At 36.3% G+C, this 14,596-nt stretch overlaps 1 protein-coding gene across 1 annotated transcript; it reads right to left on the bottom strand.

The window, feature by feature from the left end:
• LOC123875491 lies at window positions 1–3,194 on the bottom strand. The gene is made up of 5 exons (XM_045921339.1): window positions 3,154–3,194; window positions 1,874–2,288; window positions 1,211–1,439; window positions 796–917; window positions 1–527 (listed from the first exon to the last, which is right to left on the bottom strand). The coding sequence occupies exons 1-5, from the start codon at window positions 3,160–3,162 to the stop codon at window positions 49–51; spliced, it is 1,254 nt and encodes a 417-aa protein (XP_045777295.1). The 5' UTR covers window positions 3,163–3,194; the 3' UTR covers window positions 1–48.
• Between the last annotated feature and the right edge of the window lie 11,402 nt (window positions 3,195–14,596).

Below are 14,596 nucleotides of genomic sequence, written 5' to 3'. Positions count from 1 at the left end.
TAACTAGACTGATTTAAAGATTACAGATTTTAAAGCATCCATTCTAAACTATGATTTGTTATTTTTATCATTCTCTTTGTATTCTGGTTTACGAGTTCTTTTTACAACCACAGTTTTTCTTTTTAACTTTGAGGGACGATTTTCTGCTGGTACCTTCCTTTTAACTGGTGGAAGGTATACTTTATTTGCAGGACTTGGTGTTACTTCTTGAATCAAAGTGTTAACAACTGGTGCTAAAGTGTTCTGTTGGTTCACTAGATTGTTTGGGTACCTGTATCCAGCTAATCTATATTTGGATGATAGAGAATTGGAGATCACTGCATCTTCATTACTTGCACCTTGATCGATGATGGTAGGTATGGTTGGACGGTTTTGGATGTATGTGGGTACCGTTGGATAATTTTGGACGATTGTAGGTGGGGTTGAATAACTTTGGATGAATACATTTGGACGACTTGTAACTACGCTGACTCTTTGCTGATTTGTACCTACATCTTGTCCACCGTATTTCCGCTCGTCGTACGATCCTGGAATAAATAAAAGAGGGCATATTTTAAAGTGACTAACATACTGGTAAGCAAACCATGGCTTTGACCATTCATATTTCGAATAAAACTTTATCTTGGGGTCTACTCAATCTATTTTGACCACAACCAAGTACCTATGTCTGACTTTGTATCATCTTTAATCCTATTTTTTATCCAAGCAACTTGAATAAAATTGCTTCATCAAAAATCAGGTTTAAACATTATATTTTAGTTACTGCTATTACGAAAAATCAATGAAATCATGTACCATCATCAAATATGCCAGCAGCTTCATCACGAGCATTCTGTTCCAATGATTTAAGAATTTCTTCTGGAATACGAGGAATATGATCACCCTGAGGCACAAAACCATTTTCATCAGCAGTATAACTGAAAATAGAAAACAATTATCTTAAGACATAGATAAGTTGAAAAATTTTGTGAGAGCTATTACAATTCATGCACGATATTAAATCTTCGGCTGCATTGGCTCAAGTTCAGTAAAATAGATATATTACTTACTTATCTTGCAAAATCATACTAAGCGTTTCCTACTGGATCAACTCCCTAATTAGAATAACCATGGGTACCCTTAAAATCTTTTACTTTATCTCAGCCTGCTTCACTATTTATCATCTATTAACTTGTTTTAAAAATAAAACAAAAAACGAATTTGACCTTACCTCATACTGTATTGGATGCCATCGTCACCAATATAAGAAAATGCACCTTGCGCGTTGACCCCATTTGTAGCTACACCATTTTCTTCAGCCCAAATTCCATTTTCTGTTTCATAAGCATACGCGTAAGCATCCCCTTCATTTTTATATTCTTGACGAAGTACTGCAGCATTTCTTTCGTTGACAGCCTGTTTGCGTTCATATCTTTGGTCGACCACTTGGTAATGGGGTGCTGAAAAAAGAAGAAAATTGATTATTTCAGCTATATACATTGATAGTTTGTAACATAGTGATGATAATGTAACCGCGGATTGCATTTATTGCAATTACTGAGAAGTGAGATATAAAGTTGAAACTTTTACTCAAGTCCGAGTCAGTAGCTGAAGAGATAACCAAACCAAATGTTTTGAATTTGACCATTTACCTCTCCTCCGATTCTTAGAAATTACGTTTCCAGTTACGATTACAAAACAGGACACCTGATAAAAAAATTTAAGACTAAACATCTGAATAATTTTCTATCCCTGACCTACCCGTATTAACCGTTAACCATTTATGGAGACAAATTAAATCGATAAAAATAGTATACCTCGCCTAATTTTATAAATTTACGATGACGAAGAACAGACTAAATATTATAATCGTTTATTACATGTTCAACATTACCTGGATAATGTACATCTTTATATTCCACTGGATTTTGGTTCTGGACGAAAATGTTACCTCGGTTACCAATACGAACTACATCATTAACTTCTTGATTGTTAGTATTAACTACAAAACCTATCGGTCTTTGCAACGCAGCACTATCTGTGACTACATTTGTAACGCTCGGTCTCTGAAATTCAACCCCATTGTTGAGTATGGATCTATGGATTTCGTCTCTTCTTCGTTCTTCTTCGTGTTGAACGGTTTCTTCAATTTGTCTTTGGAACTCCTCATCGTTGACCACCACTATAGGTGTTGAGATAGGAGCTTGGAGTATTCCACTGGAACCACCGGAAGCTTGGGCATTTGGTGGTAGATAAGTTTTATCCAGCTTGTCTCCATATGAGAAAGCTATTATACTTAATAGCACTATCTGAAAAGTAAATAAAGAGATTAAAGAATACAGATAAGATTACAGATAAGAATACAGTAAAACGTGAATAGTAAGTTGATAAATGGTTCCTTATTGGGGTAGGATTGGGCGAGACGGCTCTTTATGCTAATTTTATCTCACACAAGAAGCGTAATGCTGGCCAAACCGTCAACATTCTAAGGAAAATGCAGATAACTTTGTATCGATGCCCAAGTATTTTGTACAACTAATCTCTAATTAGCAATAGTTACAGCACGCCCACTCTATTACTACTGGCATCACTCGTTTTGATTATCACTCATGGCTCCAACAGCTCTTGCGGCTGTAGAATTATGCCATGTGTGATCTCCATAAGCCCGCTCTACACTCTTGCGCCGATCGTGGTCGTGAATTTTGCCCGTGATTCACACGTGATCTAATGAAACCCATACACTGACAAGAACAGTCTAGACTCAAGTCACAGCTTTTATTTTTATTTTTTGAGAATATTTTATATTCAGAACACACAGAAGAAACTATACATGAAGGTGCAAAGGTGACTTTATTGCTAAAGCAATATCTTTCAAACATCCTTTGGTCTCTTTGTAGCGGAACACAAAACCAAAATCAATGGAGAACGCTCCGAAACGCGAATGTGAAGCCGCAAAATCCACATTATTGCTTCGTAACGTTCGCGAACTACCGCGCTGCGAGTGAAGAGCGGGCTTTTCAACGTTTGTAGAACAAATTGTATAATTGCAACATTACGTTATCGAACTCATTTCTAACACTTATTCAATCGACTTCCTTATATCCTTATGTAAAATTATTTGAGTAGCACTTATTATATCAGAATTAATAAAATAAATATTTACGAAATTTTTACCAGTCTCATTCTCCGATTTTTTCTAACAAGCTACCACGCGGATGCTTTTTGATCGAGTGATGTAACTTAAATATCGAGTTCTTTATTTATACTAGATCCTGATTGAGTATATTGATCTACATTTTTAATATGGATCTTTGACTAAAAAGTCGCGCTTCTGTTATTGCTTCATCCAAAGCGCGCGCGAAAATAGACGCACGGAAACTAGATCTGAATCCTAAAAATCAATTTATAGTAAACTGAAATAATTATTTCAAATGCCAGACCTCTTATGACAAAATGTACTTGACGGTTTCTACAGGATATCGTTTTCGCCAAATTACATATATTAGGTATATTTATGTATATAAATAAAATTACAAATCACTTTTCGCGAAATAGGTACGATACAATGAACCAAATTATTTTGCTATAACTTTCACGTTTCATTTTCGGCGTGATATCTTTAAACTATTAAACATATTTTTGGTACAGGTCAAACAGTATTCATATTAAAATAATCATTTTCATCATTATCAACCACATTATAGTTCTTGCAATTCACGAAGGCGAGTGGCTCATGCTTGTGTTGAAGTCGTATCGGTATAAGTAAGGTACACTAAATGTGTGCGTTTGCGAGCGCTTGCTCGCGACTGATTGATCCGACATGCACGCACACTTACGCAATGCCCATGTATACGACGTAACCACAAGTAAAGTTCACTCGCCTTCGTGATTTGCAAGAACTATACCAAAAATAGCTTTGTTGTAGGGGCTTCAACATACCATGGTCTAACGCCGCCTGAATCCAGCGGCTCCCTGCGAATCTTTTAATTTCGTCTGTCCACCTAATGACGGGTCTTTTAATGCTGTGCTTCCTGATGAGAGGTCGCCGTTTTTGGGACCCCAACGTCTATCGGGTTTTCGAACTATGTGCCCTACCTAATGCCCATTGCCACTTTAGGTTCCCGTATTAATTAAAACTATAAAACCCGCTCCGGCTTCGCACGGGTAGCCTATTACAAGTTTCGCAGGGATCTCTATTTTTTTGGGATAAATTATAACCTATATCACTCAGGAATAATGTAGCCTTCTACTGGTGAAAGAATTTTCAAAATCGGTTCAGTAGTTCCAGAGATTACTTCCAACAAACTTTACAAACTTTACCTCTATACTATAAGTAAGTATAGATTACTAGAGGATGCCCGTGACTTCATCCGCGTGGATTTAGGTTTTTAAAGATCCCGTGGGAACTGTCCGATTTTCCGGGATAAATTAATGCCTATGTCATTTACAGGGACGCAAGCTACCTCGGTACCAAATTTCATACAAATCGGTTAAGCGGATAGGTTTTAGGAATCCCGTGGGAACTCTTTGATTTTCCGGAATAAAAAGTAGCTTATGTCCGTCCCCGGGATATAAGCTAACCCTGTACCAAATTCGTCAGAATCGGTTAAACTGTTGCACCGTGAAAATGTAGCAGACAGATGGACAGACAGACAGACACACTTTCGCATTTATAATATTAGGTATGGATAACATTTATTATGACTGGTGTGTAGAAATCCTTCTGTGATCCACTTACCTACTGACGACCGTTAATTTATTTACATTTAAATAATAAATAAACATACTTATGTATCACGTGTTATAAATGCAACTTTTCATCTCGTTTTGATCATTAGTTAATTTATGTTTCTGAGATTATATAGATCTCAGCCAGAGTTCCGTGCGAAATTATTAGATAATAATTAATAAGCGATACTTATTTATAACTCCGAAAAGTTGGAGTGCGTATCGAACCTCAGATCCGCCGAATAGGAGACCAAAGTTTCAACCACTAGGCTATCACTGCTGTTATATATCTACCTACCTACGCTTTTTTTCGGGAAATACCAAAAAGTAATAATATTTCTGGTTACACCTAGTTTAGCAATAAGAACTGATTTAGTTAAATCATATTATTATGATGTAAAGTTTATGTAAAGTATTGTTATAGTCCGTGACAGGTTGAGATGGCAATCGGAGTTAGGGCTTTTGCACACCACGTTTTTTAAAGCGCCGTTGACGCGCGTTTTAGAAACGTGTGTCGACGGCGCGCTTTTATCCTACAGAGCAGTTTGTTGTCGTTTGTATCGATACACACGCGCGTTAGCATCGCGGTCGTATCGATTCAAATGCGCGACACCGGCGCGTCTGTATCGCTACACACGCGCGTTTGTATCGCTACACACATGCGTCTGTATCGATTCAAACGCGTGTTAGAATTTATACAGGTGTACAAAGGTCTACAGGCTGCGTCTGACTCGTGCGCGTATCTGGTCTGTGTTGCTACAAACGCGCGTCAACGGCGCGTTTTAAAAACGTGGTGTGTAAAGGCTCTAAGGCGGGTAGACTCACCTGCATCGTGTTAGCGCGGGGGATGTGCGGGTGTGCGGGGCGTTCCCTCCTCGATTGCCATTTCAACCTGTCGCGGTAATATTGTGTTAATATTACGCAGTATTACAGCTTTATTAATATTGATTTACAAAGTAACAATTAAACGGCCATTGCCCCATCGCTCGATAGACAAATCGATAGCCAAAAATAAAATCCATAAACATAAATTTTCTTGGCAACTTAATATTTTAGTATATATACCGAATATTTAAGAAATAATAATACATTGTACATCCTTTATTTACTGAATAAGGTTTTACAATACCTACGCCTTATCTTTTATTTTATTTTACTTGTATTACAATACCTTAAGCCCTAATTCGCACGAGCGTTAAAAAAGCGTTGCGTTAAAACCCGGCGTTGCACTGAAAAATGAAAATACAAAGTGCGCGTTAAAAAAGCGTTAACGTGTGAACAGATACTAAGGAAAGCATTTGTTCTATTTGAACGCTTTTTTAACGGACGTTAAAATAGTAAGTTAGGACTCTCGTGCGAATGAGGCCTAACTTACTAACTAAGTTTGACGAAAGATAAGATCTTGCATCGAGGTTGTTTGAGATCTAGTACCATCCAGTAGTCGGTCTAGTAAAGGGTTTCCCAATGCTACAATTTTCAGTGCAGGGTCACAATTTCAGCAAAAAATCAAATCCAGTGATGTTAAAGTTATGATATATATTAATTTTATAATCCTCTGTTTTTTAAAGTCCATTAAATGTAATCAAAATAAAATTTGCAATGCTGCTTCACCAGTGGCGTAATGAAAAATTAAAGATTAATCTCTCATGAAACGTCACTTTTCTCACGACGGTGTCGCTCATATTGAGAATAACTTTACTAATAAATAAATAATAATTGAGTTCTCAGAAACGCAGGTGAATCTCGCGTGAACATAATATTAGCTTCTTCATCAATACATGGCAATAAGCGTGAGTAGGAACGTAACTATTGTGTTCCAAGTTCAAAGTTTGATGCCGATGCCAAGTATGTAACTTGGCAATCCACTTTTTATCAAACGTACAAACGCGCGCTTAGTATGGAGGCTTGTATGACATAGTGAAATGTGACATAAGCGTTTACCGTGCTTTTTTGGGTTAGGAGCACGAAGGGTGCCAACGGGACTCTATTACCACAGTTTTACGATCTATTGTGCTATTACTAAGCTTCCGCTGCCCGTTCGCTCATCCGTCCGTCTGTCTGTCAGTAGGCTGTATCTCTTGAACCATAACAGGCAAAGAGTTGAAATTTTCACAGCATGTGTATTTCTATTTCCGCTATAAAAAATTTATAATAAAAATTTCAAAATATCAAGGAAAAAAATAGTGTTATTTCTGTATGATGGCCGGAACCTTTCGTGTGTGTGTCTGACTGGTCTGACTCATACGTGGCTGTTTTTTTTTGTTTAATATGATAATGTTATATTATACACCTCGTAGCTGTTTTTTTGGCAACTAGCTTATGCCCACAACTATGTTTGCGTGGACTAAACAAACTCCGACTCCCTATTTCACCCCCTTAGGGTTTCAATTTTTAAAAAAACCTTAGTGGATGTTTAGGTCATAATAGCCTAGCTATACCTATGCCAAACTTCCGCCCGATCCGTTTAGTTGTTTGAGCTAGTCAATCAATCAGTCAGTCAGTCAGTGAGCTTTTCCTTTCATATAGATTTTTTTAGTCTTTGTAGTAACATATTTCCGTGCAGTAAGATGACCTTTATCTAATCGCATTTTTGTCTCTCATAAAAACGGCTCGTTTTCTAAACACCACCACGGAACCCTAACTCCGAGCATATCACATGTCAAGAGCGAGCGGTTCGCACGATGCACCTAGAGATTACCACACAGCAATTTAAAATAACCGTTTCAAAATATTTGCACCGTTTCACACGTGACGATCGGAATGACTGTTCGTTAACTAAATGCGCCCGCGCAAGTGGGGAAGGTATACTATGTGATGTTAAAGCTCTGATCCTATAGCCATCCGTCTAAAATTCTGAGTTCTGCGTTCTTTATAGGATCATTTTGTTGTCTGTCTGTCTGTCTATCTGCCTGTCTGTCCGTCCGTCCGTCGTGTCTGTCAAGAAAACCTATAGGGTACTTCCCGTTGACCTAGAATCATGAAATGTGCCAGATTTAGAATTTAGAAAATCTCGTGCAAGTAAAGGAATAAATCCGAAACCCGTGAATTTGTCTTTACATCACAAAAAAAATAGTTAAAATGTGTTTCAATTTTCAAAGTAAGCTAACTATACCAAGTGGGGTATCATATGAAAGGGCTTTACCTGTACATTCTAAAAAAAAATTATTTATTTTTGTATGCATTAGTTTTTGATTTATCGTGCAAAATGTCGGTAGAAATACCGAGTCTGACTCGCACTTGGCCGTTTTTTTTGTATATTGCATAGATTACAATGAAAATAGAACATAGAACTCTGAACTCCGTTCCCTAGACCATTGTCTGTGAGATCAACGCCTTAGTTAGCCCCATTTATGTGGGGTATACCGTATACGTGATCTTTACGGTAACAGTAATTGGGCTTGGCGAATTTTAACAAAACAAGGTTATTGTCATTACCTACTTACTTAAATTAATATTATCTATATCAAAAAAAACCGGTCAAGTGCGAGTCAGACTCGCACACGAAGGGTTCCGTACCATCGAACCCAAAACTTTTATGTAGAACACTGCAAGTTAATGACGGACTGCGCCACCTATATGTGATTTAGTAAATTAATTATTTCGTTTACACATTTTTTTTTGTCTTGTAGCTACTAATTCACAGTTTTCAGCAGGTTTTCAGATGTTTTGCTTTATTTGTGCTATAAGACCTACCTACCTACCTAGAAGTTTGAGCTGGGCCTTGATAGATCAGTCAGTCAGTCAGTCAGTCAGTCAGTCAGCTTTTCCTTTTCCATAACATTATACAGATTATTCTCGCTAACTTAAATCGCTCCTAGTATTTTATTTACCACTAGCTGTGCCCGCGACTTCGTTCGCGTGGAATAGTGACTTTTCGGGCAGCATTCCTTATGGCAGCGACGCGGCTCTCAGCGCGCTTTATATAGCCACGGACGCTCAGGCGCGAGGTGTGTAGTACGTACTCTGTACGTTAAAAATGTTCGCCGTGATTCTTTAAATTGACCTAACTTTTTTATTTATGAACCGATTGACATGAAATAAACACTAAATGTTAAGTGAAGCTTACTACAATATTTAATGAAAACTGTATCTAAATCGAATAAGCCGTTTCTGATATTAGCGTGCACAAACACACAGACAAACAGACAAACAGACAAACAGACAAAAAAAATTAATTACAATTTCGGGTTCGCCATCGATATAATAACAACCCCTGCTACTTTTTTTTATATATATTTCCATTGTAGAGACACCACTTTTCTACAATTTTATTATATGTATAGATTTTTGCCAAAGGAGTAACTGTAATTTAAAAGGATTGGGTAATTTTAACAGGCTGTAGTTTATGTACGGTCCACTGTGTTTAGTATTTGGAAATACATAATATTTGACTACTGCAGATTATTTTGTTACACTCATTGTTTTGGTACCTAGTATAATTTTAACGGCAGCATAATAAATTGTTTGGCTAAGAGTTAGTATACGTGAAGGAAACTATAAAATATGGCAGATGCTATAATGTTTTATGGAAAATAAACATAACCATTCACAATACTGCACTGCCGGAATTAAAAGTTGTCTATGTTACTTTAATACGGGACGCAACATACTCTGTAAGTATCGAATTTCAAATCGAACTCTAACACTTTGAGTTTTCGGGATAAAGGGTCTATATCCGTCCCCGGGATGTAAGGTACCTGTACCACATCAAAATCTGTTAAACTGTAGGCCGTGTAAAGCTAGCAGACAGACAAACAAGCTTTTGCATTTATACTTAATATGAAGTACTAGAGGATGCCCGCGACTTCGTCCGCGTGGATTTAGGTTTTTAAAGATCCCGTGTGAACTGTTTGATTTTCCGGGATAAAAAGTTGCCTATGTCAATTACAGGGACGCAAGCTACCTCTGTACGTTTCATACAAATCGGTCAAATGGATGGGTTTTTAGGAATCCCGTGGGAACTATTTGATTTTCCGGGATAAAAAATAGCCGATGTCCGTCCCCGGGATATAAGCTAACCCTGTACCTTTGGTCAGAATCGGTTGAACTGTTGGGCCATGAAAAGGTAGCAGACAGACAGACAGACACACTTTCGCATTTATAATATTAGTATGGATAACTTATAAGGTGGATACTCGTCTACAAACGCCATTTGGTATAATGATCAATTAATTTAGCTTACGATGTTTTATTGAGTTCAAACAAAATCAACGAGTAAATAGGTGCAGTATTGATACCCAGTAACTGAATATCGAGTGGCATTAACCTGGAGTAGTAAATAACATCTAGGTACACACTAAACAGGGCTCTCTCCGTCACTCACTACATACAATCGTAGTTCCAATTTCATTTGAATATTAAGCAATCAAAGTCCATGAAATTTTTCAGACATATTCTAGAAACTAATATCTGTGCCTGTGGTGTTTTAGATTTTTCTAAAAATATGTAGTTTCAAAATTACAGGAGCTCAAAGATTTGTATGTGAATTTTTAAGTGAATTTGAAGTTTGAATAAACCGAATGTTTTAACAGAAATCTTTAAAACTACAGGCAACTTTCTAAAATATGTCTGCAAAATTTCATGGACTTTGGTTGCTTAATATTCAAATTAAATTGGAACTACGTTTGTGTGGAGCGAGTGACGGAGAGAGTCCTGTTAAGTTTATTCGTGACGAATCGTCAACCTAATGCTTCTTCTACACGATCAGTAACGTCGCCTCGTGATCTTTACAAAAGTTTCAGTAACTAAAGGACTAGATATACATAAAAAAGCAATAAATCTAGACTTATTTAAATGAAGCAACCTAGCGAAAGATGATGGAAGCATTAGCTTATGTGTGCATAGGAAATGATATCAGACTCATCTCTGGTATCTAGGAATAAAAACCTAGGAAATTATTAGAATCCTTACAGTATCTCAAGTAACACTGGCTATATTAAAAAATAACTTCTTTATGGCGCCATTTTCAAATGTAAAATATTTTACTTTTCAGTTTAGTTTTTTCGGTTTTTGTTCTAGTTTTATGCTATCACTAGCTGATACCCGCGACTTCGTTCGCGTGGATGTAGGTTTTTTAAAATTCCCGTGGGAACTCTTTGATTTTCCGGGATAAAAGTAGCCTATGTGCTAATCCAGGGTATAATCTATCTCCATTCTAAATTTCAGCTCAATCCGTCCAGTAGTTTTTGCGTGAAGGAGTAACAAACATACACACACACACACACAAACTTTCGCCTTTATAATATTAGTGTGATAGTGTGAAGTGTGATAGTGTGATAGTGTGAAGTGGGAAGTAAGACTATTTTATCAGTTATCTATCTATGTTGTATACAGTACTTATAATAAGCTTATTAATTTTACTTTTTGCACCATCCCGCGCTCTGATCATCTTCAAATCCTTTCGCCAAAGGTTGACTGTAAGAGATTACTTTATCATACCTAGTTTCGTATAGTTTCTTCTGTGTCTTGTATTGTTTTTCTGTATATATGTAATGTATATGTGCTTGCAATAATGTAAAAAAGTAAACACACACACATACACACACGCACACACATACAAACTTTCTCCTTTATAATATTATATAGTGTGATAAACAGATGATTAAAAACTTTCTTTTTGCCCTCTAGAGATAGGGTTGTTTTTGGGATGGAACTTCGTGAAGTTAATAGTCGGCAGGAGTCCGATACAACCACTGTGATCCTCAGTGGCCGGTGGTATCCATTATAGTCGTAGAATACTGGGTGGAACTAGGTATCCTTAGATATATGGATAGCTAGAAAACTTTATTGCACACAAAACATGAAATAACCAAGACAAAACAAAGAAACTAAAAACTAAAAACAATTGCATGCAAAGGCGGGCCTTATTGCTCAGAGCAATCTCCACCAGGCAACCTTTGGTGAAACTAGGTGTGTACACACCTAGGTGTGGTGGATTTTCCTCTTCTAAAAAACTCTTCTCAAAAAACCTCTTTATAATTAAGTATGATTAACTTACAAGTGTAAATTAAAAATTTATAACACCAGCTCCGACAAGTGAAGGTTACAGTAACTAGAAAATAGCTGATAACTTTCAAACGGCTGAACCGATTTTCTTGGATTATAGCTAAGAACACTCTTGATCAAGCCACCTTTCAAATAAAAAAAACTAAATTAAAATCGGTTCATTCGTTTAGGCGCTACGATGCTACAGATACACAGATACACAGATATACACGTCAAACTTATAACACCCCTCTTTTTGGGTCGGGGATTAATAAAGAACTTATATCATACTAATTTTGACAGCTTTACACACCCTTTACACACCATGATTTTTATTTGAAATAGTTCTACTAACTTCTATAGCTATACTAATTATATTATTATTTACTTCAATGTAAGCTTCTATATATGCAAGTCGTGCAATAACGAAGATCAGGTCAAGCTAAGATTTTACGATTCGCCATGTTTAGTTGCAGTTAATGTGAATGATGATTTTATCACTACTAAAATAATACTATATTCCTATGAACTGAAACGTTTAACATTAAACGAGTATGTTGCTAGCTTTTATCGTCGGCGTCGACTGCTTTTACTAAGTATCATTTCCATTCTGAAATTCTAGAAGCATAATATTATGCATTCTGAAATTCTAGCAGCATAATATTATGCATTCTGAAATTCTAGCAGCATAATATTATTCATTCTGTAATTTTAGCATTATAATATTGACTATTCTGAGATTCTAGTAAACCAAATTAGAAAGAAACCGGTCAAGTGCGAGTCGGACTCGTATACGAGGGGTTCCGTACCATCGTGGAAGATATACTTATTACTTACCTAACACAGGGAGTGTTAGGTAAGTAATAAGTATATCTTCCACTATATACTTTTTTTATGGCGGCCATTTTAATTGTTTTATTATTCGTTGCTATAGCGACAGTAAAAATACACATTCTGTGAAAATTTCAACTCTGTACGTTACTATTACGGTTCAGGAGAAAGACCCCGTTGACAGACAGACTGACGGGCGGAAAATGGAGACTTAGTAAAAGGGTCCCATATGGAACCCTAAAAAAGGCAAACGAAAGCCACCATTGAGTCAGGTCATTGAGCCATCGCAGTTAGTTAAACTTTTTCTTTCAAAGACCCATAGAATTTTTATAGCTTAACCAAACTTGAGAGCTAGATAGCTATAACCTATTGCAAAAAACTATCATTTTTATTGGAATCGATGCACCAAAAGCTATACCTACCTATTGCATTGTGACTAGCATTTTAGTTTGAAGTAGGTTTTAAAAATAACTATAGGTACCTACCTATTGTTCTATTTTTGGTGCGAAATTGGGTGAGGATGCAACTTTTATTGCATTCACAAACTTTTATCTGTTGATCTTTTCTCAAAGGTTTTCTTACGTACTGACTTTACATGGCTCAATTTTTTATTATTTTTTTAAATTAGATGTGAGTTTAAAACGAGACCCTCTGAATAAAACCTCAGTACCTATCTCAACAATTTTCGAGCCATCTAAGCCCTAATTCGCACGAGCGTTAAAAAAACGTCGCGTTAAAACCCGGCATTACGCTGATAATACAAAGTGCGCGTTAAAAAAGCGTTGACGTGTGAACAGATACTTGGAAATGCATTTGTTCCATTTGAACGCTTTTTTAACGGACGTTAAAAAAGCTCTCGTATGAATGAGGCCTAAGACCAGAGTTAACGTGACATGAGCGTTACAGTAAATCTGTCGTTAAGGCCATCGTCCACTACGCTGACCAAGTGCGGATCGGCAGACTTTACATACCTTTGAGAAGGATTCCTCGTAATTTTTTCCTTCACCGTTAAAGCAAATGATATAAGGAATAATTGCTTTAAAAGTTCGAGGTGTTTGACCGGGATATTGAATCTTGGACTCCCCGACTGTCTAAACCTAACCACTAGACTATCACTGCGTTTTTAAGGCGGGTAAAAGAGTAAATTAGTAAATAATAAACATGTCTTATATTTTTTCAGTTCAGTCTAAACATATTAAGCTCTCATGCAACTTGATCTTAGTTCATGGTCGCACCTCTTAGTAGCATATAATTTGGTGATTGCTTTATTTTTTGAGTTATTACGCTCAATTGAAATTACCATCATTACTGACTTTAAGTACGTGTGTATAAATAAAAGCTTCATAACATGATTGCTGTCATGGAAATAATAGATTAGTTTTTTTGTTGCCATTCTTTTGATGCGTGATTTGATTCGGACTTGGTGTGAGTGACAAAACGAGTCTATAAATCACTATCCATAAGCGAAAGGTGTTTGTTTGTTAGTTTATTGGTTTGTTGATTTGTCCTTCAATCACTTCGCAACGGGCCAATGGATCAACGTAATTTTTTTGAATGGGTATAGTTTAAGAGCTGGAGAGTGACATAAGCTACATTTTTAATCCTGGAAAATCAAAGAGTCCCCACTCTTTCATGAACTAAATCCACGCGCTCAAAGTTGTGGGCATAAAATAGTGAATATTGTACTAAATAAACCATCGGCTAAATCTGATGGCAAAATGATTTATCATCTTCCAGTAAATATTACGCTAATTATTGTAATTGTGCTAGACATGATTTCTGTAGCTAGAAATCCAAAAACAACCCCGTTAATTCAAAAGACAATAAATAGGCCAAAATAAAAGATTTTGATTTTTTCGATATTTTTCATTATAACTCAATCACACAGTGATATTAATAATACTATCGTTTTCATACAATCATAATAATTACATTATGATACGTACAAAATATGACACTTTGTAATTTTTTTTATAATTTTCGTATGCTCTGCTAATTAAATAAAGTTTTTTTTACAATTTTCTTATGCCGTTTTATACTAAAACTAGAACTAAGATTTTTCTAAAACTTTGGA

The sequence above is a fragment of the Maniola jurtina genome, chromosome 20 (assembly GCF_905333055.1).
Source record: "Maniola jurtina chromosome 20, ilManJurt1.1, whole genome shotgun sequence".
Lineage (NCBI taxonomy): Eukaryota > Metazoa > Arthropoda > Insecta > Lepidoptera > Nymphalidae > Maniola > Maniola jurtina.
The sequence above is the reverse complement of the archived record's forward strand: the minus strand, read 5'-3'. Positions and strand labels throughout refer to the sequence as shown.

What these genes read in the sequence shown, in the direction of transcription:
- LOC123875491 (XM_045921339.1), bottom strand. An exon ending in TAAAGATGTACATTATCCAG is followed by an intron (nt 1,440 to 1,873) that starts GTAATGTTGAAC and finishes TTCTTTTTTCAG; the next exon opens with CACCCCATTACCAAGTGGTC. An exon ending in GGCATCCAATACAGTATGAG is followed by an intron (nt 918 to 1,210) that starts GTAAGGTCAAAT and finishes TTCTATTTTCAG; the next exon opens with TTATACTGCTGATGAAAATG.